General features: G+C 60.3%; 1 protein-coding gene across 1 annotated transcript; it reads right to left on the bottom strand.

Annotated features, from left to right (window-relative positions):
* Nucleotides 1–22,769: 22,769 nt before the first annotated feature.
* HES1 (hes family bHLH transcription factor 1) lies at nt 22,770–24,440 on the bottom strand. Its single transcript, XM_075716617.1, is given in 5 exon segments — nt 22,770–23,075; nt 23,077–23,255; nt 23,981–24,068; nt 24,153–24,248; nt 24,333–24,440. Coding segments are annotated over 5 exon segments (777 nt in total).
* Between the last annotated feature and the right edge of the window lie 1,544 nt (nt 24,441–25,984).

Below are 25,984 nucleotides of genomic sequence, written 5' to 3'. Positions count from 1 at the left end.
TTTGATCTTCAGCTCCAGTGCAGGCTCAGGGCACAGCAGATGTTTTCTCAGAAGACTGCTTGGAAAAAAAAGAAAGAAATTCAGAATATGGTTGTGGCCTGGCTGGCTGCGCCGCACGGCACCGCAGCATCTTCACTGGGCTCATCACTGCTGAAGCCAGCCCTTGCCTAATGAGCCCCTGGGCTCTCCGGCATGCGAGGCGAGCCACCATGGTTTTGACCCTATAAACACTTGATGAGGAGCGGTTAGTAAACAAGGCATGTTTCAGGCGGGAAGGCACAGGCAATTTTCTTTACTGTCCCTGGAAGCTTTGCTGGGGGGAACAGTGTTAAGGAATAGTCCCCAGCTGGAAAGGGTGCAGCTCCTCCCGAGCCAGGAAGAGTTTAAGTCCCAGACTGCCAGATTCAGATGCAGCCAGAGCTGTTGTGGAGGGACCATAACAGTTGTCCCTGGGTGCTTCCTACCTTGTGCTACGGACACAGCAGGAAAACCGATGGGCAGAGTTGCTGTAATCACCATCCTGACATCTATGCTAGTCACAGATTAATTTTAAAGACACAAGTGAAATTTTGCAAGGTTTTTTTCTGCTTTTTTTTTTTTTTATTTCTATAGAATAATCATGGAAAATGCTAAATTGAAATGACAGTGGTTTGTTTTGCCTTAGCTTCCTAAACTTTCAATTAGTGATGATGCTGTACAGCCATACTGGCTAATGTTCATTATATTAGAAGTTTGTTTTGGGCACTGTTGGTACTTCACATTGTGAAACACCAGCAATACAGGCAGAAGATATGGTGATAAAATCAGGTCACTTTTCCAGATCTAATAGTCAGACATTGCTATTCCACAGTAAATTTCAGACCTTTCTTCTGGCCTGGGACAAAGAGCAGTGCCACAATATCGGGCAGCTCACATGGCGGGGCAGAAAAGGGCGTCTGTGTAGTTGTCCTTGGGCCAGCGTGACTCTGGGAGCCTGTGCTCCTCTCGGCTCTCGCGTGGCACTGGGGAGCTGTTGACAGGACTAAAATGGTGTATTTTCCTCTGTGTTTGTCAAACAGATATCATCTTGCCCCGAGAAGCCATGGTTCCCCTTGGGCCAGGCTGGGTGGGTGCTGGCGGTTGGGGCTTGGTGGCCCTCAGGACTTGGGTCAAAGCTTGGGGGGGTCAAAGCTTGGGGGGAAGCCAGGGTTTGTGCTGCAGGTTTGGGTGCCTGGTCATGCCAGGGTGCCCGGTCATGCCAGGGTGCCCCTGCGATGCTACCTCCCAGAGACGGAGGGGTGGCATGTGGATAGGGCTGCTTGCTTTCTGCTGCGGCAAATGTCAGTGCAAACTAGGTAAAACTTGTTTCCTGAAGAAAATTTCCACTCTACTAGGAAAAGAAATGCCCCAGCGGTTTTGGAAGCACATCAGATGTTTTCTGGTATGGCCCACAATGTGTACAGCGAATGCAAGGCATTTTCTGTGGAGAGCAGATATTTTCCACAATAACAACATATTTTGTTAAAAAAAAAAGCCATCCGGTCTCCCAATTAAGACGAAAGAAAAAAAATTTTGAAAGCAGATATTTTCTGACTGCCAGGGTCCTGTGCTTGGGCGCTGCAGCAGTGGGCAGGGATGGAGCAGCCCCTCCAGCTGCAGAGGAGCGAAGGGGAGCCCAAGGGGGCGTTCAGTTCATCCAGATCTGTGGAGCCAGATGGTGATGGCTGATAAGCTCTGGTGCTGGTCTTGGACAATCAGTCCTGGTTTGGGTGTGAAATGGTGAAAAAAGACTTGTAACAGCCTACTTGATGCCTGCAGAGAATGGATGCATTTTTGGTAGCGGGGGGAAAAAAGGAAACAGGTTAATCATTTGGGTCCACCATCACTTTTTGTGGAGGCTGCTTCCTTGGCTAAGTGAAAATTAAACATGGGAGATTTTTCCACGGGGTAGGGAAGCTCCTGGTGCTCAGGGCTGCTCGCTCGGGCAGCAGTGTCCTTGTTCTGTGCTGGGCAGCAAACCCCATGTGTCACATCTTCCCAGGTGCCACGGGAGGCAGTGCAAGTGCCGGAGCAGAGCGAAGGGCATCAAAACAGAGCAGAGGAGCTGGCAGATACTTTCTGTCTCCCTGTCACCCCTCGCACCCCCGGTCTGAACTTCCCAGGCGGCAGGTGGGGTGTGCAGCCCCGTGTCGGGGAGCAGGGGGGCTGAGCGCTGGCGAGCCAGGTCTGGGGCAGATAAATGCAAAGGGCTGAAAGGGACAGCAGCCCTGGGGGTAGTGGTAGCATCTCCTTGGCGCCTCCTCCTGCTTTCTCCCACGCCTGCTTTGTTCCCCTCTTTATCCCAGTGGTGACAGCAGAGCCTCCAAATCCTGCTATGTTTCCTCCCGGCACACCTGGTTCCCGAGCCTCGTGTGTGAAAGGCACATTTCTTCACCAGCAACGTCGTTACTGTAACGGGAACAACGCAGTTTACAACCCAATAAACCCCACGTCCTTCTGTGCAAGCTCCTCTTACGTGATGCTAATGCTTACAAGATGTGCAATGCTGTGGGACAGCCCCAGTAACCAACACCCCAGCAAACGGCTCGTGTTTTACATTGCTCTGTGGCCACAGCCTTTGCTAATTAATCCCAGGGACGAGCCTCCTGCTATCAGTAGCCCTGCGGCCGGTGGGCGCCAGTGCCCGCAGTGGCTCCGGCTCTCGGCTCCATGGCGGAACACGAGGCTCTCTCCCGCCTGCAATGGGTGTCCCCCACCGCAGCCCACCCTTGGTTCCCACTTTCGTCCGCAGCTCGGGGCTGTTTATAGCCCGGTGCCGGCCACGGCTCGGCGGGATGCCTGGGCGCCGGGGGAAGCACGGCATTGTCTCGCAGCGGCGTTGTGATCACACACTGCGGCTAACGTGATTTACATCCCATATTCGACCTCTGGCGACTTCAAAGCTTGGGCAAGAGGGGGATTAAGCGGAGGGGCTGGGGCCAGGGAAGCCAGGGGGGGCCCGGCTCACCTTTGAGCTCCCGTCATCCCCTCCCCACCGGACCCGGGATAATCATCTCCCTTTGTGCTGCCAGGGAAAGCCGGGGTGCAAACACAGGAACCTTGTCAATATTGGTTTTTGAGAAGACTTTTTTCTATTCTCCCATGTCTGGAGTTTTTGTACCCAAATCCCCCTGGGGCTGCCCAGTCTTCCCCTGGGAAATCGGGATCCCGGGGGTCCCTGCTAACACCAGCCATTGATTGAAATTTCACACCCACCTGTTTGCACACAAGATTTAATTTGGTTGATTCTTCATGCCCTTTTCCTGCTTAATCATCAACCTATTGACCTTAATATTAAAAGGGGCTAAGGGCAAGGGAGAGAGAGACTACGTTTCTGTAAGGGAACAAAAGCTTCCACAGAATAAAGTAGGCACAGCCAGCCCTGAGCTAATGAGTCCCTGCTGCACGCAGGAGCAGAAAACCCTGTGTGCTGCCCTTGGCTGGTGCAGCACTCCTCTCCTGTGCAAACGGGGCACGTTTCACTGCCTGTCCCTCTCCTCGCCGCCCTTTACAGGACCCACAAGTTTAAGGCCCGAAGGGATGGGAGACCACCCAGGCTGAGCCTGGGCACCTACCAGCCCGCTGTGTTTTGCTCTTCCCCCTGCACTTGTGCAGGGTGAACGTGTCTTGCTGAAATGCCTCCTGTTTGCTGGAAGATGCCGGGATGCAGGAAACCTTGCTCCATCGATGCAGCAGCAGCGGCAGAGGTCAGGAGCATCCCACACATCTGGACGGCAAGTGCCGGTCCCTGCCGTGCCCCGGCGCTGCGGTATGGCTCTTACACACACATCAGAGCAGCCCAGCCCGGTGCCGCAGCCTGCAGCCAGGGGTAATGCTGAGCCCTGCCGTGCTCCGGCGCCCCAGCCGGCATGCCCTGCGAGCTGGGGCCGGGCCAGCGGCCCAGCTGTGCATCCTCTGCCCAGCACAAGGCAGCCCATGGGGAGCAGCTGCCCTGGCCTGTGAACTAAATAGTGCACCGGCTCGCTCAGCCCAGGGGCCAGCAGCCCGCGGGAGCAGCACCGAGGCGTGCGTCTGCAATTGCGCAGCAGCCCGGCAGCCCCCCTGCTCTCTGGGGGTCCGGCCGCTCTCACGCTCGCAGGGAAAGGGCAGGAGAAAAGGCTTTTGGTGTCCACCGAGGTCAGAGCGGGGAAACACAGCCTTTAACCAGCTCGATGGAAGGGAGGGTGCGACTGTCCAGCCTGTTTGGCGGGTTGGAAGCGCAGAATGCCGTAGGGCAGGGTCTTGCGCTGATTTGCCGTCAGCCCCCCCAATGTGCCGGGACTGTGGGGGCAGCAGGAGGGGCCGTGCGCGCCGGCAAAGGCAGCGCACAGCCCGCACAGCCCCACGTGTGAAGCGTGTGCACCCACGGGGACCGGCACGTGGCTGCTCCTTGCCAGAGGCGTACGTCCAGCCCAAGGGTAAGACCCCAAGCAGCAGCTTTGGCTGTGGGGGTACCGGCCAGCCCAGACCCCAGGGGCCTCCGACCACCTTCCCTGCATCACCCGGTTTCACAGGGTAGAGTTTTTGGCGGTTTCTGCACTTGCAGATGTAATCTGCCTGCTGGAAAACGAAAAAGGAAAAGGATCTCTATTTTTTTTCCCTTCTGTGCCTTAGCTGACGTGAAACCCAAGCTGTGTGGGAGCCTGCGAGCGTGTGTGGCTGCGCTCACACATGTGTGCGGTGAGCCGCCTGTGTCCTGCGCCCCGGCCGGGACCGTGCCGGGGGGGGTGTGCGGGTGCGGGTGCATGTGCGCCTTTCCCCAGGGGGGCTGTTTTGGTCTGCAGAATGCGGTCGTGTTTATTTAATATCTGACGTCCCTTCTGTCTTCAGCGCTGACATTAATTGCCAGACAATGAGCAATGGAGCCCAGATGTTCCTCGGCGGTGGCCTCCCTTCCTTTGCTGGTGCTATGCGGGTGATAAAAAAAAATCCAAAGGGGAGTCGTGTTTGGGCCGCGGTTGCTGCAGGGCCGTCACCAGGAGCACACGGGGGCTTTCAGGTCAGCTCCCCCAGCTGGAGATGCCCATGCACGGGCGGTTCCTGCCCCAGCCCCTCTGCGCCGGGAGCTGGGCACGGGCAACACGGGTGTAAGGGAGCAGGGACCATGCAAAGTGCTGGAGGTGAAACCCGCCGGCAGACAGGCTGATCTCCAGGTCCTCCTCAAGTGCCTCCCTGCCCGGACTGCAGCAAAAGGCTTTCGCAGGCTGTGCCCGGCTGCTGCGCTGCTGGCATGCTTGCTTGCCAACAAGATTGACACTGCAGCCTGTCATTTCATAAATATCCTTACTTGCGAAACAAGAGTCCGTTTTACAGCAGACATGGCCTTGTCGGAGAGCCGCAGTGCTGCTGGGGGCCCCACGCATCCAGCCGAGCACCCGTGCCATGGCTCTGCGGCTGCGTGGGGGCTCTGGGTGCCCCAGGGATTTGTCCTTTAGAGGTGGGGCAGGATCAGTGAAATACTGCTGACGGGTTTGTGAGGGCTGAAACGGCCGGGCTGGGCAGAGGAAGGCAGCGTCCCCTCTCTGTCCTCCGCTGTCGGTAGGACACGCCACCGAGGAAGATGCTCAGGTGGTTTGTGGGGAGGCAGCCCAATTTCTTGCTCTGCCAGGGGCTTAATACGCACCCACCACTAATCATTAGCCATTATTCTTTAACTGGGAATGAATTATTAGAACAAATGGCACTGGAGACTGATGCATGGGATGGCGTTATTTTTAGAAATTATGTCTGTCACGGTGGCATCACTTCCTAAAGGGTCGCGCGTGATAGGGAGTGTAACGAGAAAACCGGCCTGACCAGCAAATAACCCCTTGCACGGTTTCCATATTGTCTTTTTAAACAGGAAGGGAACATGATACAAACGCTATGCGAATTATGATCTGAAATGTTTTCCTGGCAGGTTGTCACATGAGTTGTTAGTGTCATTCTTTGACATGCACACTCAAAGCCTTTCTGTACCACTGATTTAACCCTCTCCCCCCACACCCCCCCCACACCCCCCCATGAGGGCTGCCAGGCGGAGCTTTTCTTTCCCACCTCTCGGGTCAGCCCTTTTCTCAGGTACCCCTGAGATGTGATTTCACACCAGTGCCTGAGCCAGGGCTTCTCAGCTGCCAAATTTTGGGTGCAGCTCAAGGGGTTGGTGAGCCGGGGCAGGCAGGGAGATGTGATGCCTGCTGCAGCTGCCCCCTTGCCCCAGGGCTGCCAGGCTGGGAAGTGGCCGAATAACCCCTCCCGTGCACCACCTCCTCTCCTCTGGAGTGCTGGGGCATCCTCACCCCACAAAAGCATGCCCGTCTGAGGCAGGGAGCGTGCGGGGGCCCGCTCGACCTGGCGGGGCTGTGCGTGTGGGTGGGGGTCCCTGCCTGCGCGTGTGCTCATCTCCTTCTGGGCTGCCTTGGCCGCAGCTTTGCGCAGAGCCCAGCTGCGCTCTGGCCGGGGAACATCCGCTGTGGAAACCTGGGAGGAGCTGACAATCCCCAAAGATTGGCTGCACACCCGGCCAAGCAAGAGCTGCTGGCTCCCGGCCTAATTTGTTGCAAATGTGCTTCCATGTGGTTCCAATCTGGAGCCCCGCTCCCCCCACGCTGCCCCCCGGGGCTCGGCAGGGGCCGGGAGCAGCCGAGCGGGGCAGAGCCGGGAGCAGCCCCGACGCTGGCCCCGGGCACATGGCAGCCACCCAGCTACCCGACCCAGGGACTCGTCCCCTGGTCAGTCCTCTCCTGGGGGGCACAGGGAACCTCCACCCTCTCAAGGGATGAGACCAGCTCACGGCAAATTCCCGCTGCGGACACGATGCCCAGAAGGGTCTTTGCTGGCCCACGCCCCGTGGAGGGGCTAACATCACTCCTTTGGCACTTAACCCGGCCCCGGGCATCGTCTTCCCATTGGGGCTTGATTTTCATCTGCCACTGGGTGATTTGCAGGGGCAGCCCTGGGCTGGCAGCCAGGAGCAGCCAGCATCCTTATTTAGCCTTCAGTTCGCCCTCCCCAGCTGTTGGCCGGGGCTGCAGCAGCCACCTCCCTGTCCTCGGGCACAGGTGGGCTCCCGGGGCACGGCACCCTCTCTGCCCTCCCTGCCAGCTCCTGCCAGGTTGGCAGGGTTTGGGGCAGGAGAGAGAAAGGCCAGGTCCTGCTTGCTGCACTCCACGCGTGGAGGCCTGCCGGGGCTGCCGGCAGTGCTGCATTGCTGCCCCTGTGCCGTCCTGCCTGCGAGGCTCTGCTGTGCTGCGCCCGTCGGCCCCCCCGGCAGTGCCAGCGGCACCGTCTCACCCCCCAGCAGGCTGGCTCCAGCAGAGATGTCCCTAGGCGGTGCTGGGCTCCTGAGCCCACCTGTCCCTGCATTTCCTTGCTGGACTTGAAGCATCTCCCCCAGAAGCCAGCAGCTCTCTCAGACCCCCAGGACCGGCACCGTGGGGACTCAGGACCAGAGAGCTCCCTGCCTACGCCCTGGTGCACAGTCCCAGCACCGGCACTTCCAGGTGGGTCTTACTCTTGTCCCATGCACGCACCTGGGTTTAACATCTCAAACTAGCGCAAACACCGTGTATTCATTTCAGATCTTCCACCTGAGGGTCTTTCCCCTTCTTTTGGGGTCCTTGCCTACATCCTGCAATGCCCCTTTGGTGCTGCCAAACAACTTTAAGCTCAATTTAAAATGAGTCCAGACTCAAACACCCTCTTCCCCCCCAGCTCATGCATTTGGAAGGAGATTGCATCAATGCCTCAAAATAACCAATAATAAATTGCCCCATTAAGTAAAATTGCAGCCCCTCTCCTCTCCCATGTTTATAGCTGGATTAAAAATGCCTGGCACAAGGTTAACCCTCAGAGCATTGAAATAAAATGGCATAAAATGAGTTCAGTTCTCCTCAGGTTTCAGGAGAAGTGGGGTGAACCACGCTGGGGAGCGAGTGGGGCTGGGACCAGCACCTGCAATAACATCTTTGGTGTCACTGCAGGAGCGGAAAAGGAAATAAGCAGTCAAAGAGCTGGGAGCAGCACGGTGGTGGCCGGGTGGGCTGGGTTATGATTGCTGCCCCACCACCCCTCGCCTAATCCAGAGCCCTGCTGCGGGGTGGCTGCGCCGTGGCCATGGGCAGCGTGGTCTCCTGGGCAGCCTGCAGTGCCTGTAGCACTGGGAAGAGCGACCTGGGTGTGTGGCTGCCGTGATGGAGGTGGGGAGATTGGGTCCCTCTGTCACCCTTTGCCTCCAGCCATCGGGGTGGGTCCAGGCACTGAGAAGAGAAAAATCTGCCCAGCGAGTGCTTTCGGATCCTGAGGAATAAGCGGCTCAGCTGAAATACAGAAGTAGCAGTGATGGCCGGGGGGGCTGTGGGAGGACACACCCGCGGGCATCACCCTGGAAAGGGCTTTGCCACATGCCGCCACTGCAGGGAGATGCTGGGATGAGGTTGGCTGGACCCTGCAGAGCACAGGCTGCACGGGAAGCCCCGAGACCGTGAGACTGGACTCCCTCCCTCCATAAAGAGCCAAGCTAAACCCTTTGGGGGGACTCAGGGCTGCTGTCAGCCTTGCAGGAGCAGTGTCGGGGTCGGCGTTGGGGCGGTGGAGGGAGAGCTGATGCCTGGACACCTTGCGAGGTGTGCAGCCCTCACCGTGCCAGAGCACTGCTGCCCCGGTGCAGCCAGGCGTTGCGCTTGGCCTTTTAAGATCAGAAAGGTTTCTGAACTGACGTTAGCACTGGTACGCGGAGGAGAGCATGCAGCAGGGTAATTAAAGTGTAAGAGCAAGGCTGGGTTTGCCTTTAATGGCTTGCAGCTGCAAATATTTTTCTGTCTTCTCGAGCCCACTTGTAAGCTGTCTGGCTGTATTTCTCATCCTGGCCAATTAGATTCCCATGTGTGCTGCAGGAGTGAAAATATAGAAAGTGAATAATCCTCCAATTCTGCTCCTCGCTGCAGAGGCCTTTGAACCTCTGGCTGCCGTGGCTCCCTTCCACCCCAGCCCCATCGCTGCCCTGGCCAGCCCCCTCCATGCCCACCCTGGCTTCTCTTTGCAACCGAACTTCACCTCTAGCAAATCTGCCTGGGCATCACCACGATTCATCTTCAAGCCTTTCTGATCAAAGCTGGGGGCTTTTTATTCCCTCCCCCCCCCCCCCCTTTTTGCTGAGTTTTACAGCCATTTTCCCTTTTGGATGCTGGTTTTCTGCCAAAAGTTCCACTCTAAAATCAAAAGGGGCAGTCCATTAATACAAGGCAGCTGTAACAAGCACACTATTGTGTTGTCTCTTCCAAGGTACCCAGGATTTTTAATAAACTGTGGGGTGTGGGGAGCTGGTTGCCTCCAAGAAAGGGAGGCAGAGGGGGGGGAAAGGGGAGCTGGCAGAAACCGCAGTGCCATAAAACACAGCCTGGCGGCACGGGGCCTTCGGCACGCTCGGTGCTGCGTGGCGGTGGGAGCGGCGCAGGAGGCACTCGGCAGCCTCCCAGCTCCCTTCCAGCTCCGGGATCAGGTATCGGTCGGGAAACGCCGCTCGCTTTGATCCCTGTGGGCTGAGGAGGCTCTTTGCCAGGACCCACGCGGCAAAAACAGGCTCACCGCCGCGGCTGCCCTGCGCCAGGCTGCCTGCAGCTGCCGGGGCGGCTCGCTCCAGGGATGGGAGCTGCAAGTCCCAGGGGAAAGCAGGGGAGCCAGGCAGGGCAGGGGGCACAGAAGCTGCTTGGGCTGCAAAGGGGTGCCTGCGCTCCCTGAACGTGTGGGACAGGCAGGGTGGGTGGCCGCAGTGCCGTTACTACTCCTATCCATCCTGGTGCAGGGCGGGCAGCTCGGGCCCCTGCGGGGACCCCCCCACCTGTGGGGATTGGGGCTGGCTTGTCTCTACGCTGCAGCGCTGGCTCTCCAGCCTCACGGTGCCGGCAGCCTCGCCGCTCCGCGCGGCACAGCTCTGCCCTCGCCTTGGCTGCCGGGCTGCAACCTGTCAGCACCGCTTGCCCGGGAAATGCAGGCGCGCGGCTGGGCTTGGCAGCAGCAGCCGCCCCAGCGGCGTTCACAGCCGCGCCATTCCCCAGCCCCGGGGGGGCTGTGTCCCTGCCAGGGCAGCCCCCTCCCAGCCACGTGCTCCTCTGCCCAGCCTGGGGGATGGCCTGCCGGCATGGCTCGCTGCGAGGGGCTGCCGGGACGCTCTGCTGGGGTCAAGGGCACCCATGAGCCAGCTGGGAAGCTGGTAGGAAGCTCAGATAAGTGCAATGGGGTGTAAACCTGAAACAGCCACAGCCATGAAGAGCCCAGACCCCGGTTCCCAGTCAGATTTGGGTTTCTCTGGGAAACATCAGTGTTATTCCCGATTCACTCAGCCCAGCTGAGGAAGGTCCCCAAGACCTTCTCTGTCTCATTCCCCATGAGGTGCATCAGCCAGCACCCAGCGGGGCCACACACAGACTACCTTGTCCGGTCAGGAGCTGTGCATGATGACCCTCGAGCCCCCCCAGCACCCACGGCCGAGCTGCCAGAGCAAGGTGGGCAGAGCAAACCCCAGGCAGGGCCACCACACCAGCCAATTCAGTCAAGCATCGCTCGCTGCAAATCCCTGGGGCTCCTGCCCTCTGCTCCCGTGGGGTGCAGGGAGCACCCTACAGCGGGGCGAGCTGCGGGCAGGGAGGCAGGTTCCCGTGCCAGGGTTTGGGAGCAGCGGGGCAGAGGGCCCGACCCCACGGGCTCACCATTGCAAGTCAAGGTGAGGACGGGCTGGGAGCAGATGGGACCTGCTCTGCTCATGAAAGAGCATTTCTGCTATTTATGCTAAGCGGTGGGAATGCTTCTGAAGCATTTCGGATGGCTCTGTAATGAGGCCGGCCTAAATATGCCAGCATTGTTTGTGCCGGACAATTAAAAACTCCCCCTTGCCACATTAACGGTGTCTCTGGTGGCGGAAGGGCCCGGGAAGGCGCGGGCGAGGGCAGCCCACAAAGCCCGCCTTTTGTTCCGTGCTCCTTTGAACCCTCTCAAAGCCCCCGTTTCAAGGGGTGGCTTTTGTTTTCTTTTCAGCGGGCCTGAACCCAGAGCCGCCTGTTGTTTAGCAACACAGAAATGTGACCTTAATTGACTCTGCTCTCGGTGCACTGTGTAAATCACTTCTGGCACCCAGGGGGAGAGCGTGACGTGCCCCCCGGCCCCGCTACGCCGGCCGCTCCCGCTCCCCGGTGGAGGGGGACCCCGGCTCTGCGCACCCCCTCGTCCTGGGCTGGCAGGGGAGCGGGATGGGAAGCGGGGCTGGGAATACTCCTGTCCCCGCGGCAGAGGGTTTCCCATTCCCACAGGGGAGCAGGGAAAACTGTTTCCCTCCGCTCTTCAAACCCCTTTTGCAGCCGGTGCCTCCTGCTCGTGTTTACAGCCCAGCTGCGCTGGTAAGCCTCCTTACCTGCCTTCCCCGGGACTCACCGGGTTAAAGTTTATTGCAAGATAAATTAAATGATGATGATGAAAATGATTAAGTGATGAAAAGGTAACAACTCCTCCCGTGAACGTCTGACACGCACTTAGCCAGACGACTTATTTGTAGGATACCAGGGGGCTGATACATTAACAGATATAATTTGCGGTCTCCTGAGGAGAGGTTAAGGGCTGGGAGCACGGCTCCCCGGGAGCTGCCCCGTCTCTCCACCTCGCCTGCCCCGGCCTTAATCAAGCGATCATCTCAGCCCGCGCCTCGCCGGCCCCCTCGCTCCTTTCAATGGGGGAAAATTTGCAGACAAATTCCTGCCAGCGGGACGTTGGGGCTCTCCTGCGTGGCGGGATAAAGATACCTGTCACCTCCGCGCGGCCCCGCCGCCGGCTCACGCTGGGAGCGCCGTTCAAGGAGCACCATGCTGATACCCTTATTTGATTACGCCTCTTCATGCCTTCCTCTGTGCGGGAAGAGCTATTCAGCAGCGGCACCACGGCGCGCCCAGCACGGGCTGGCCCCGCTGCTGGCCTTTTGTTAGCCCCGCTGGCGGCACGCCGGGCATCGGGGCTGCACGGGGGGCCCCACGCCGCCCCCCCAGGCCAGGGCTCTTCCCGATGCTTTGCAGCAGGGCCCTGGCCAGGCTGTTGATTTTTAACCAGAAAACTGTAAAATCGAGGGCGAAAATAGGATTTAAATAGAAACGTGAATGGCTCCACGGGATAAGTGCTCCGTTCCTCCTCCTGCTTCGCTGTGCTGTTGGCATGATGGAGATGCGGCTGCCCAGTACCTGCTAGCTGTGTCCAACAGGAAATCCCAGGGGCACGTTGCCAGGATCAGCCCCGGGTGCTGCTGGCTGTGGGGTGATCCAGCTCCCCTGAGGCCTCGGGAGCTTTCGGTCAGGTTTGTGAGCTTGCAGAGAGGGAATCAATCATCCCTCTGCTCGGGAGCTCAAACCTCATCAGCTGGAGATCCCTCTGGCACAAAGAGCCTTTGGCTGCAATCTCAACATAAATGCCAATTTTCAGATTCCCTGGCCAGAGCCACCCACCCCCTGCCACGCTACCCCCTGCTCCCAGACAATGCCACCGGTACCCTGCCTTGTCCCAAGGACCAGCGGTGGCCACCTCACCTGCCGAGAAGAGGTGTGCCATCTGCAGCCGAAGCGTTTGACAAGGTCATCGCAGCCCCACAGCCTTTCTGCTCTCTCCAAAAGTTTCCTGTACCTTATGTTAAGGTAAAATACGCTGCTCCAGGTGATGCTGGGATGGGAGCCCCAAGCCAGCCCTGCAGCAGCCCGGGGGAAGGCAGCCTGGGTTCCTGCCTCTCCTTCTGGAGTTAATCACCCGGACTCCTAGAAATGTGGAGCAATTGGCCCTTGTTTTGTTTTTCCCTGCTAGATTAAAGAGCTCTTAAGTACCTGGCTTGTTATTTCTGCCAAGGTACTTACGCACCAAGGCCCTTGTGACTGTAATCAAGCTGCCTCTTGATCTTCTTCCTGATAAAATAAGTAGGCTGAGTGTCCTGTCTGCCTCCATCGGAAACGTCCTCAGCTCTTGTTGCGCTCTCACGGGGTTTCTCTGCAGGCTCTCCAGCTTGGGGCACAGCCTGCTTTGGAGACGTGCACACCACAACGGCCTCGAGCATGCCAGGATTCGACCTGCTGGTGCAAAGTTACTCCCCTGTGCTGGCTCCTCCAAAACAGCCCTTACGTCTTGCAAAGCCAGTGATGGAAAGGACGGGGTGGCTGTGCAAACCTCCAGGCTCTCCATGTCTGCCCGGCTGCAAATCCCCTCTCAAAGCCCATGGGCTTTGGGCACCTGCTTTTTGGGCACCCTTCCCCACACCAAAGTTTGCTCCGAGCATCAACCACACTCAAATCTCCCTCCAGCGAGTTCTGCTCTGCCGGGCAGGAGCAAGGCTCTGGGGCACGGTGCAGCAATGAGTGTGATTGGGGCAGAGCATCTCTGGAAGAGCGGGGACTCTCCAAGCAGCCAGGGAGGGACCGGTGAAGACCAGCCCTTACCTGGGTGTCATGTCTGTCTTCTGAACCCCAAGCCCGGCTCCACGCTCTCAGAGAGCCCCAACAGGCTCCAGCACTGATTGCTGCCAGTTTCTCCACCATGGCAGCTGATGGCCTACACATGGCTGGCTAGAGAGTGGTGATCTGGGTGGCCACAGTGCAGCAAGAAAGACATCGGGGTCCTCAGACGCAAGGTGTCACCTGCAGGAGCCCAGTCCTTTGGGTTAGAGCAACGACATGAGTAGCAACTCTGGACTTTGCTGGCTCCAAAGTTGCTCTGCAGAGAGAAGTGCCAGATGGGCCGAATCACCACTGTGTTTGTAGAGACAAAATGACACTCTGGTACTTAATTAAAGTAATCACCAATATCTTACTTTTGACCAAAATACCCCCATAGTGCAGGTGTTTTGCAGACTCGGGCTAAACTCTTGTTAACAAGTGCTTCCTGCCCTGCAGGGAGCATCCCCTGGTCCCAGGTACTGGGCTGCCCATGCTGCTCCATGCGTGCTCACCGCCTGGGCCAAAAAGTGGCATTTGCTGGACTCAGGTCACTGCCCTCCACCAAAGGGGCTCTCAGCTGAGCCCCAGCAGCATGTCCTGCTACCGGCACCTCCTGAAAGGGACCTTCCGCCGCAGCCCCGGCCCATTGTCCAGGGGGATAATTGGAGGGAGAAGTGAAACAGGGCTATAATGAATTCTGCTGCTATTCAGTGGGGCCGGGAGGCAGAAAGCTTGCTGCTCCTGCCAAAGTGCTGAGGCTGCTACTTCCATTCTGCGGCCGAAGGGGAGGTCTCCAGAGGGCAGCTTGCTATTGAGGAGGCTCCAGGGTTGAAGCAACACCCGGCATCTGAAGTTTTACCCTTTCTGCACAAATATGCTCCGATGTGGCTGTGCCCAGGGTCCTTCCCTGTGGGCTTGGCAAGGGCTGTAGCCAAGCTGCTGGTGCTCCCCGGCTTGCACAGTGCAAGGGTGCGGCTGCAGGATGTGTTGGGGTGTTCCCATGCCCATCACACTGTGCTGTGCTGACACCAGCTTCAGCTCTGCTGCCTTTCTCCCCAGGCTGCCCTCGGGGGCTCTGTCCGGCCAAATGCTCGTTGTATCCTTCCGGGGCTCCCGTGCAAAGCTCCCTTGGCCATAGTGACCCCTCAGGCCCCAGACCGATGCTCAACCCCCACCACCACTCAGCAGCACAAGCACAGCTCCACCAGCCCCGTATCCAGGGGCTGCACCACTGCCCTGCCTGTTTTGGGGGGTGATGGAGCAGCCCCGGAGGGGGGCACCCAGCCCAGGGGCAGATGGAAAATCTGTGCAGCTATTTGCAGGCACCCCGAGGCTGTGAAGAGCCGGACGGCGAAGCGTCTGTGTGGTCCCTCCCGCGCGCAGGCAGAGCCCCGTGGCGGGCAGCTCCTCTCCCACGCGCTCCTGCCGGTAGCTGGCCGTCTCCAGACATCTTGCATCACTCTGCTCAGCCCCGCTGCAGCTGCTGCTGAGCTCCTGCTGGGGTCTTGCATGCAGGGTGGGGTTCCCCCCCCAAAAGCCTGCGGACCCTCCCGGCGGCATCCGGCTGGAGGCAGGGACCCTGCCAGGAGTCATCTCCCGGGATGCCGGGCTGGCTCAGGCACACAGAGCCTGGGTCCATGGTGCCTCGGTCCCCGGGGAAAGCTTTCTGCCAATTTGCCTGAGCTGCAGAGGGATCAGTGCCAGAAGAAGAGCTGGCAGCCTGCGTGGGGGTCGGCCTCCCGCACACAAAGCCTGGAGGGAGCATGGGGGTGCCCAGCTGCCTCCCCGGTGCAGGGAGGCACGCAGGGGCAGCGAACCAGCGTGACAGGGCAGTCCCCAGGGATGCTGGTGTTGCTCCTGCCCTGAGGTGCACTGGTCTTAATGTCCAGGCACTCTTTAAGCAACTGCATAAGTAATTCCCTTCCCCTTCTTGCCTGTTGGGATGACACGGTTTCAAACCTTGGAAGGGGATTTAGGGCTTTTGTCTCCCCCCCAGCAAATAGGGCAGGCGCACAATCAGCAAACCGCTGGCAATTAGAGCCATCACAATTTTCTGCATCAGTGCCATAAACAAGCGGGCAGGGGAACCCGGAGCACCACAGCACCCTGAAGAGCAAGGGAAGACAAACAGGACTTTGTCCCAAGGTTTAGAGCAGGCTGCAGGCATCCCCAGGGCTAAATGCTGTTCTTCCCAGCGCATGGTGCTCTTTTAACACCTTGGCTCAGCGGAGCTTAGCAGGTTGTCACAAGCCCCAAGGAGAGCCCTCCTGACCTTCCTGGGAAATGACTCCAGTGAGCAATAAACTGGCTCCTGTTTACTTTGGGAGGGTGGTCTCATTGGGCTTTAATGCAGGAGGGACAACTCTGAGCTGCGAAACGTGGCTGACACCGGAGCCATCACTGGAGCAGCCCGCAGCAGCTAGCAAGTGCATGGGGCCACCTGGGGTCTGAGCCTCCCCCATGGAGGATGAAGGGTCACAGACAGCCTGTCCCGTCAGACCTTTCCCTGTCCTGTTTCCCATGGGTGATGGTTAACCAGTCCCGCCTGCAGCGTGCTCCTCCAGACAGGCAAACACCGGGCGATAAGGGAGCCCTTGCCCTGTGCAAGGTCTGCCGCAGGGATGAGGGCGGGAGCAGGGAGTGGCGGCTGTGCCGTGGGCTGCCCCAGCATGGCAGGAGCTCCCTGAGAGGTGCCTTGCGACCCTCGTGCTCACCGGGACACTGCCTGAGCCCGCACAATGCAGCTCACAGCCACACGCCTCTCCCCTTTGCTTGTTTGCCTGCTCCCATCCCACTGCCCTCGTCTGTCTGTCCAGCAGTGGGTGGCCGTAGTGGTCCAGCTCCTCATCCCTCTGGGGAGATGTGAGCCTGCTCACCCAGTGCCCAGCACCAGACCTGCTCTCAGACCTCTGGGGAGAGCTGACCCCAACAGGCAGCACCACAGGCAGGGGGCTGCGGGCAGCCTCTGCCTGCAGCCTGCCCGCACACAGCTGAGCCCAGCAGGGAAGGCAGCGAGCGCCAGCGCCGTCTGCGAGCACAAACAGCTGCTTGGAGCCCTCTCAGAAACACCAGCCCAGGCTGTCCAGCTGCCAGCCCCTCTGTTTCAGAGCACAATGAAAGCCAAAGGATGGCTGAAAGCAAGCCACCCCGTGGGAAGGGAAGCGCCGAGCTCTGTGCTGCAGGATGAGCCAGTGCTGACCCCATGGCGAGGAGCGAGGCTTGGCTGCAGGGACAAAGGAACTATCCGTCAGGCCCACTGGGGTCCTCACCATGAAACCTGTGCGCGGACCAGCTGGAGCCATCCCAGATGCAGAGCTGGGGATGAATTTACCTGTGCGTTCACTGTACGTGGGACTGGTTCGGTTGGGAACAGTCTAGTAGAAGGGTTTGTCCTGATGCATCGTCATCCCAAAGCTCCCTCAACCCCTTCCAGGCTCATTGTCTCCTCCAGCACCCACCGCGATGCAGCCCTGAAGGATGTCTTGGTCTCTCCTCCATAGCCGGGAAGGGTTCCAGTATTGCTCTGCATTTACATGTTGCAGTCAAACCCCTGAGTGCAATGGGCCATTTGCTCTCCCCCACCATAAACTGGATTCATTTCACTGCTGGGACAAAGGCAGGTTGTATTCCAGGTCTGGAGCTGAGCCTGTTGCTGATGGAGGCAGGGATGGGCTCAGCCTGATGCTGGAGCTGCAAACAAAGCCAAATGTTCCCTGACCCCGGCAGGATCAGCCTGTTTTGGTCCTGCTTTATACTAGTTGTTAGCCTCAGTGAGGATGCTGCTGGGCTGCGGTGGGTTCAGGCCCAGAACTGTCTCCCCTGTTTGGCAGATGCCCTACTTGTTTTGGCGCTGCCAAAAGAGATGGGGGTTTATCTGCGCCTGGGCTGCAGCAGGGTTGCGGGAGCGAGAGCCAGGCAAGATACGTAACTGTGAGGTTCGGCATGTGTCTCTACATCCTGCTCCCTCTCTTGGTACAAACACTGTCCAGATTTCCAACGTCAGAGGGAGAGACACCAGCCAGATTGTTTTACGGTTTCAAGAACTCATAATGTTTTCCAGAGAACAGAGCTGCAGCCCGTCTTCTGCAGCGGGAAGAGCCATGGCAGCTTCCAGTCGTTGCCGACGGCCGTCTGACCTCCTTGGAAGCCAAAAAAAGCCAACAAAATGCAGGGCACCCTTGGAAAGGCTCTTGCAAGGCACCCTGGTGTGCCCACATCGAGTGGTTTGTGCCATCCCGGTCCCTGAGGATGCAAAGCAGAGAGCAGCCTCCTGCCGGTGCTGCCATGGCTCCTCGGTACACGTCTCCCTTGCAGGGCAGGCACATTTGCTAGTGGTCCTGGTGCCGGCATGGGCACGGCTGGGTGGTGCGATGGGAGCCAACAGCCCGGGGATGGCATGGGACCCTGCATGGGGAGGGAAGGACCCAGCGGAGGCCCCGCTCTGGGGGCAATTTTAGGGATGATTTGGCGACGTGCTAAGCAGCAGCAGGCTGGATTGGAGACAGGCTGTGTTTCCTCCGGGGGGTGGGAGGACACGAAGGGAGATGTGGCTTCATGGGTAGTCACAGGGTGACCCTGCCCTGGCTCTCAGCCCCTGGGCCACCATATGTCCCAGTCCCACCGCGAGGCTGAGTCCCAGCCTCCGCTCTAGCAGAACTGCCTGAGCCACGCTGGTGTGCTGGCAGGCTCGTTACAGCAGGTCTGCTTTTAATTAAGCGAGACGCTGCTTTTGTACAGCTGAACCCCTCAGGAGTTTGGGTACGGAGACTTCGCCCCTGTGGCCGGGCTCCCGCTGCTTCCCCCTGCATGGCGGGTGGCAGGCAAAGGGAGCCGGGGCCAGGGGCTCTGGGAGCACGTGCCGGGGCAGCGCGTCCCACCCGTGCAGGGTGCTGGCTGTGTCCCCAGCACGGGAGGGCACGGCGTGGGCTGTGCCATGCCCTGCAGCGGGTGTTTGGTCTCCTCGGGTCCGAAGGCAAAGAACAGGGCTCTTGTGCTGGGCAGATAAGAGCTAACGCCCCAGCAGTTGTGCTGAGCTAGCTTTATTGGCAATAAACCCCGCCTGGAAACAGCTCCCTAATCATCACAGATTACAGGTAGCCCTACTTCTGCGGCTGTCCTTCGGCAACAGCACCTCTGCCCTGCGCTGCCACCCCCACGCCCCCTTCGACAAACGCCCCGGGGGCAGCCCCCCCAGTCCTGCACCCCTCCGGTGTCACACAGCCACCGTGCCACCCTCGCTGCAGTGCCGGCAGCCAGGCCGTGTGCCCCCAGCCTGCTCCCGGCGCTCACCACGGGTGCCAGCCCCAGGCTGTGCACGGGAAGAGAGAACCAGAGCCTGCATGGGTCAAATCACTGTCCCCGGGCATTTGCAAGGCACCCCAGCAGGGAGCTGGCACCTCTGGGGCATGGCTCTGGCATGGCTGTGCTGGGGCAGGGGACATCGGAAATCGCTCCTGCTGCAGGGGCTGGGAAGGGGAGAAGTTTGTCCCAACTCAGCCGGGAACGTCGTCCCCAGCGCCAGCTGATGGCGTGGCCACCACGAACGTTTAATGAGCGGGAGCGGAGTCATTTGTCTGGCCTGACCCCCCCAGGAAGTCTGCGCTCCGCAAAACAAACCAGGCTTTTGTTTGACTTGTTTTAAGTAAAACACGTCACCCCTGTAAATCACAGGTCCCCTTCCCCACCCTGCCCCGGGGCAGCGGCGGAGCAAAGGCGGGTGCTGGCCTTGAGGCACTGGCACAAACCCGAGCCACGGGGGCTCCTTGGCTCTGGGCAGGATCCGGCCCCAGCGTGGGGCCAGGTGGGGCTGCGTGCCCGGGTGGGAGCCGCGGGGCTGGAGCATCCCGGTCCCTGCAGCGAGCCGCCATCCCCAGCCGGCTCGCACGCCCGCACCCCCCCAGGAGGTTTGCAGTGCTGGTCCCGAGAGGCTTTTGCCCTGGCACCCCCAGACAACCCGCCTCACTCCCCCCCAAATCCCAGCCCAGCTGCCAGGCGGCTTTTTCACCATCCCCACGCTCCCTGCGGGCCAGAGGCCTGGATCCCAGCCCAAGGTCAGCCGGCAGCCGCAGGCCCCTGGCACGAGCGAGGGTGATGGTTTGGGACAGCCAGCCGGGGGGCCGGGGGGCCGGGTCTCGTCCGAGGCGTGCGGGCGGCATGCGGCCGGCGTTCGGCCACGGGCTGCTGGCGTTCGGCCTCGCCGCCTGCCAGCGGGTGCCGGAGCGGGCTCGTGTGGCGGCGGCGGCAGCGTGCTCCCTCCCGCGCTCCCCGCGCTGCCTGGCAGCCCGCCACCGCGCCGGGGGTTCGCTCCTTTCTCACGACCTCTCAGGTTCCTGAGCTCATCTGGGAGCTATTCATTTCCTGCCAGAAAACAGCCTTGCCTGCTAAAAAAACCACCTTGGCCGCAGAGCGGCCCAGGGCTTGGTACGAGGGCTCTCCCGGCTTAAATCATAAAGCTCCGGCTGTCTGGCTGGAATCAAAGGCAGGGCGGGCGCGGGGGCCCGTGCCATATGGTAGCACTTAAGAGCCAAGGAGGAAGCAAGGAGGGGTTTTTGCGCCGCTCGCAAGGAGTGTGGGAAAAGTTAATTGACTTTAATGACAGGTTTCCCGGGACGGCAGCAGCGGCCGATGGAAGGGAGCTGCAGGGATGTGAGGGGCAGCCGGGGATTTAAGCCCTGTGGCGGGAGGGGGGGCGTGACAGGGTGCTGGGGGATACGGGCAAAGCCCCCTGCCCGCGGACCCTGGCGCAGGTGCGCTGCAGGCAGGGATGGAGCACCGCTCCCTCCAGCTCAGTGCGCTCCCGGCTGCAGATGCACACACCGGATTGCGGCAAACTGCTTACAAGCCCGAGAGCGATCATCTGAGAGGGACAGACCTGGCGCCAGCCCTCCTCAGGCTCCTCTCCGCTGGCAGGCAGGGCTCACCAGGTGTCCAGGGAAGCCAACAGGAGCTGCATCCCGTCCCGCAGCACTGAGTCCGGTCCCTTTTCCTACCTGTCCTGCACAGCCCCATGCAGGGTCACGGCCAGACGAGAGGCCACCATCCAGCAGCTCAGCCCTGCCCATTCCCTGGCTCGTCCCACGGCACCAGTTTGAAAGCACTTGCTGCACCTGAAGGGCAACTCCTGCACATAATGATCCACAGACCCACAGCCTGCATTTGTCATCCCAATTTGTCACGGGCTCAGTGAATTGGCATCTAGAGCGCAGCTCCTGGGAATTGCTCTGATCCCCTCAAAGCTCACAAATTCAAGCAGATCTCTCATGTCAACAGGCTGTGGGATATAGTAAACACAGAAAGCTTTGGAGAAACTGGTCCAAGCATGGCATATCTGCTTTATACTAGGCTATTTAAACTCCATTAGCAAATAGGTTCATCTTGTCTTTCACCCCTGGATCTGCTATGTGTTCTCCATTAGCCTACAGCAGTCTTTTTTGTTTTTTTCCCCCTAATGCACTTTCCAAACCAACTGCTTCAGCAGAAAAGGAAGACTCTGCTAAGCTGGAACAGCCTCAGCTCTTACAGGTGATGCGTTACTGGTCTCCATCAGCTCCACACAGGCTGTCCAGCAGCAGGAGTTGGTCTGATGTGATTCCCAGACAGACAGGTCCTGCGAGCACTTCTCTGAACACAAGGTGGGCTCAGTCCTGCCCTCGGCACCTCCAGCACAGAAAGGTGACACTATGGCTGCTGGAAGGGAAGGCCGGCTCAGCCCATAGAGCTGCACACCTACCTGCCTAGGGACAGCAAATCCAACATTCCCAAGCCTGGCACACAAAACCCGCTGCAAGGTACCACCGTGAGGGTAGCAGTGCAGGCAGGCCAGCAAGGTGTGGGGAAAAAGAGAAGGGGAAAGCTCTTCTGTATCGCCCCGGGAGATTGACCCCTGCAGCCCCTTTTAAAAGAGAGCTGCCACTGTCCCCAACCTCAGCAGTATGGCCTGCAGAGAGAGATCCCAGACACACACTCCTCTTTCTCCCCCTCCAGAATCTATCCCAAGAAGTATTTTCAGATCAGGAGCATGTGTTTGTATACAGGGAGAAAGGGGGGAAAACTGGGGAGGGATTCAAACCCCAGCAGGTTTAATCTGTCTGGTTTCACACTCTCCCCAGCACCTGGATACAGTCAAGCACCTGGCTGATCCAGACAAAATCCAACAGGCTTTTGCAGCAGGATTTGGAAGGAATCCCCAGTGGATCCTGGCACATTTTAAAGCTGTCCGCTCTGAGTTAGGACTTGTTAAGGGCGACGCAAGCTGTAACCCGAGAGTGCTGCTCACCTCTACGCAGGGCTCACATCTTGCCTGGAAATGAGGCATCCCCAAGTCAAAGGGGTCAGTTGCTGCTCACGGTTAGAGAGAGATAGTCCGCACAGCCCCACATCACTCCCCCAGACACATGTTTTCCATATAACAGCAGAGGAAATGCCCAACTCTATCAAAAACACATGCAGAGCATCAATCATCAAGCAGAGCCTGGCTGGTGCTCAGTGCTGGGAACGGCTCTGTGCTTTTAAGTCCAGGTGGAGGTGGTGCCCAGCGCCTGCTGCAGCCTGTCAGCCAGGAGACAGGAGCACTCGTGTCAGGCTTGTCCTGCGGAGAGCCGCTGTTTTTGTAACACGAGAAGCTGGCAGGCACCACTCTCTACATCAACTGACTGAAGTCATTCGCGATTTACACCACGGCCCGGGAGCAGGCCCCTCTGGGTCCAGGGCAGGAGGCTCACCCAGGCAGCCTAGACCAGGAGCTGGGCTGTCAGGCTCTGTGCTGAATCCGTCTCGCTTTACCTGGGCTACTCCACTCCAGCAGCCCAAGGAGCCAGGAACAGAGCAGAGGTGCCTCCCTCAGCACATTCACCAGCTCTGCAAGCATAAGCTCTTTTTAAGAAGTCTGATCAGTTGAGCTGCTCCTAAGGAAGGAGTAATTACATCTGCCCTGGGGCAGGGAGAGGGGACAGAGGGTCTGAGTGACAGCTCCAGCTTGGCAAGCAGGACAAGGCAGCCCTGGAGCAGCACGATCCACAGGCAGCCAGGAGCTGGGCTCCTTCCTATACACACACACCAGCACTCCAACTTATCTCCAAAGGCCTTCCAAAATGGAAGGGACTTTTATTTTAAGAGCATTCAAAAAAAAAAAAAAAACCCCAATCTTTGGTGTCACGTAAGGAAGGGGAGGGAAGGGAGAAAAAAGATCTCGTGTAAAACACGAAACACTGTCAAAGGAGTGCTATGGTACAAAGGCACAATCCAATATGAACATATAACCTATGTACAGCCGTGCCAGCAGCACGGGGTGCAGCGCTCAGTCCAGTCCAGTGCCTGCCACCCTCACCAGGGTCTCCAGACCGAGTCGGCTGTGCCGGGTGGCGGGCCAGGCGGCGAGGCGGCAGTGGCAGCCGTGGGTGGGCCGCCGTACAGGGGCAGCACAGCTCCACCGGGAGCAAAGGCGGTGCTGGGGATGAGGAAGGCAAATTGCCCATCGGAAGCCGGCAGCAGCTGGAAGCCACCGTACACCTTGGCTGCGTCGGCGCCCGGCTTGCAGGGCATGCCCGGGAGTGGCCCTGCACCACTGCCCGGCGGCACCAGGGGTGGCCCAAAGGCTGCGGCTGGTGGCAGCGGGGGCGGCGGGGGGGGGCGCAGGGTAGTTCATGGCGTTGATCTGGGTCATGCAGCTGGCCAGGTGGCCCAGGAGCCGTGTGCGCACCTCGGTGTTGACACCCTCGCAGGTGGAGAGGAACCGCGTCACCTCATTCATGCACTCACTGAAGCCGGCACGGTACTTGCCCAGCACCGTGGGGTCCGTGCTCAGCGCGGCTGTGGGGGGAGAGAGGCGCACAGCAGTCAGCAAGCTCCGCAAGGAATGTGGGCATGCAGCCCGCCAGTGTTGCATCCTGCAGCCCCTCCGAACCAGGAATCCAGGCAGGGAGCACAGCCCCTCAGGCAGGGTGTCTTGTGCTCCTGGGTGCCAAGGATCCAGATGGAAAGCATGGCCCCTCTGCTACCACATCCCCCAGCACCAGGGACCCAGGTGGGGTACAGACAACCCCAAAGAGTCCTCCTGTGCCCCTAAGTACTGGGGATCCATCCTCAGTGCCTCCTGTCCCCCCAAAACAGGTGGAGAGCACATCTCTACTGGTAGAGGAGGACCCAAGCCAGGACTGCAGCCCTCCCAGTGCCCTCCAGCACCAGGGATGCAGACGGACAGCACAGTTCCCCCCCCAGCCTCCCTGTACTGGGAATACGGGTACAGAACACCGTACCCCTGACCACCCCCCAGTCCCCAGTATGCCGGTGTGGAGCGCTGTGCCCCCCATGGCCCCCCAGATCCCAGGATGCAGGCGGGAAACCCGCGGGCCCCCGTACCAGGGATACAGGTACAGAGAACAGTGCCCCCCATCACCCCCAGTACCGGGGACGCAGGTGTGGAGCCGGGTGCCCCCGTTACCGAGGGTGCAGGCAGTGAGCACGACACCCCCAGCCCCCGGGATGCAGGCAGGGCCGCCCCAGCGCCCCCTCCCCTGTCCCCCCCCGGGACTCACCGGTCATCTGGGCTCGCTGGAGGCTCCGCAGGTGCTTGACGGTCATCTCCAGGATGTCGGCCTTCTCCAGCTTGGAGTGCCGCGAGCTCTGCGGGCACAGGCGGGGCTCAGACCGGCCCGCCAGCGGCGCCGGGCCCCCCCGCGCCCCCCGCCCCGGGCCCCCCCCGCTTACATCCTTCTTCAGCGCGTCCAGGATGAGCGTCTTCAGCTGCCCCAGGCTCTCGTTGATGCGCGCCCGCCGCCGCTTCTCCATGATGGGCTTGGAGGACTGCAAGAGAGGCGGCGGTCAGCGCCCGGCGCTGCTCCGTCCGCCGCTGCCCGGCCCGGCGCCACCCGGCCCGGCCGCCCTTACCTTCCGGTGCTCCGCCGCCGTCTTCGGCTTGTCAGGCGTCGCGTTGATGCTGGCGGGGGTGGCGGCCACCGGCGAGGCGCTGCTCTTCTCCATCAGGTCGGCCGGCATCCTGCGCCCGCGCCGGCAGCGCCCGCCGCCGCGGAAGAGGCGCGGCGGCAGCGGAGCCGGGGGCGGCGGCAGCAGCACTACTAGCAGTAGTAGTAGCAGTAGTAGTGGTGGTGGTGGCGGCGGCGGCAGCGGAGCGGGGGCCGGCGGGGGGGGGGGGCCGAGGGCCGGCGTGCGGGCGGGCGGGCGCGCGCTCCGGGCCGGCGGGCGGCGGGGCCGGCGGGGCGCGGGTGCCGCGCGCCCTTGGCCGCCCCTACTTATAGCGCGCGCCGCACGCGCGCGGCTCGTGTGAAACGTCCCCCGCCGCCGTTCCCACACTCGCGCCCAGCCAATGGGCGCCGCCCGCACGCGGCCCCGCTCGTGGACGGCGCCCGCCCATTGGCTGGGCGCCGCGCGGCGGCCGCCGGCCAATGGCGCGGGGCGGGCGGGCGGGCGGCCGGCCGCGGTTAACCCCTTGGGCGCCGCCGGGGCGGGGGCGGGCGGGGGGGGCCGGCCCTCGGGGAGCGCCGCGCTAATTACCGGGTTAATTGGCGCCCGTGGCAGGCGCGGCCCCGCCCGCTCCCCTCGGGGGGCGCCGGCTGCCGGTCCCGGGGGCGGGCTGCGCTGTGGGGGGCCGCGGCCCTCCGGGGTGATGGCCGGTACGCCGCGGCCTGGGCCCAGCTGTGGCGGCCGGAGCCCAGCTTCCGTGAGCGGGGCCGGCCGCGGGCCCTGGCCGCCGCTGCGGCGGCCCGCGCCCTCCCACGGTGCCCTCAGCGTCGCCACGGCGGCCTGGGCCTTGCCGCGGCGGCCCGCCCCTGCCCACAGGCAGGTGCCGGGGGGGGGGGGCGACCTGCAGAGGAGCGGCGGCGGCGGGCCGGGGCGCGGGGAGGCCCCCGCAGGGCCGAGGGAAGCCGCCGGTGTGGGTTACGCTCCCCGGCGCCGGCACGCGTGGGTGGCGGCGGGGCCGCGGCCGCGGTGGTTCGTGGCCGCACCACGGGGCCAACGCGAAAGCACAGGGTGGTGCCTGTCCCCCGGCCCTGGCCCCGCCGCTTCTGCCACCTCCAGCTGGTTCGGACAGTTTGTGGGTTACTTTAAAAAAAAAAAAAGTATTTTGCCTGGGGACTTGAATCTTTTTTCTTCCCTCCGCTTGACTGACTTTCTCACACTCCTATTCCCATAGTCTGCCAGCTAAGCCTGAGTCATCCTGCCAAGAACTAGACCTGGCCTATTCAAAAATGTGCTCGCTCGCTCTTTCTCTCTGTCTCTCTTTCTTTTCTTTCTTTTTTTTTTTGAGTATACACAGTAATGTTTTTCCACCTCCTCCAGTACCTGATCTGCACCTGTACGGGGCCAATCCCACACGTATCACCTGATCTTGCCTTTTCAGAGACCGTGAGAAAAATAAAGTTCAAGAAAGAAGAGACATGTTTGCAGATCTCGCCAGTGCAAAGCCCTCGTCTCTGCAGAGGCTTGCCTGCTGAGCCTTCGGAGTTTAAAAAAAGGAAAATAATAAAAGGGAGAATGTCATGTTTAACACTGCAGAAAAGTATGAATCCAGGCTTTCTTGC

This window comes from Pelecanus crispus, chromosome 9 (genome assembly GCF_030463565.1).
Source record: "Pelecanus crispus isolate bPelCri1 chromosome 9, bPelCri1.pri, whole genome shotgun sequence".
Taxonomy (NCBI): Eukaryota; Metazoa; Chordata; class Aves; order Pelecaniformes; family Pelecanidae; genus Pelecanus; species Pelecanus crispus.
Note: the sequence above shows the minus strand (reverse complement) of the source record. Positions and strands in the feature narration are given on the sequence as shown.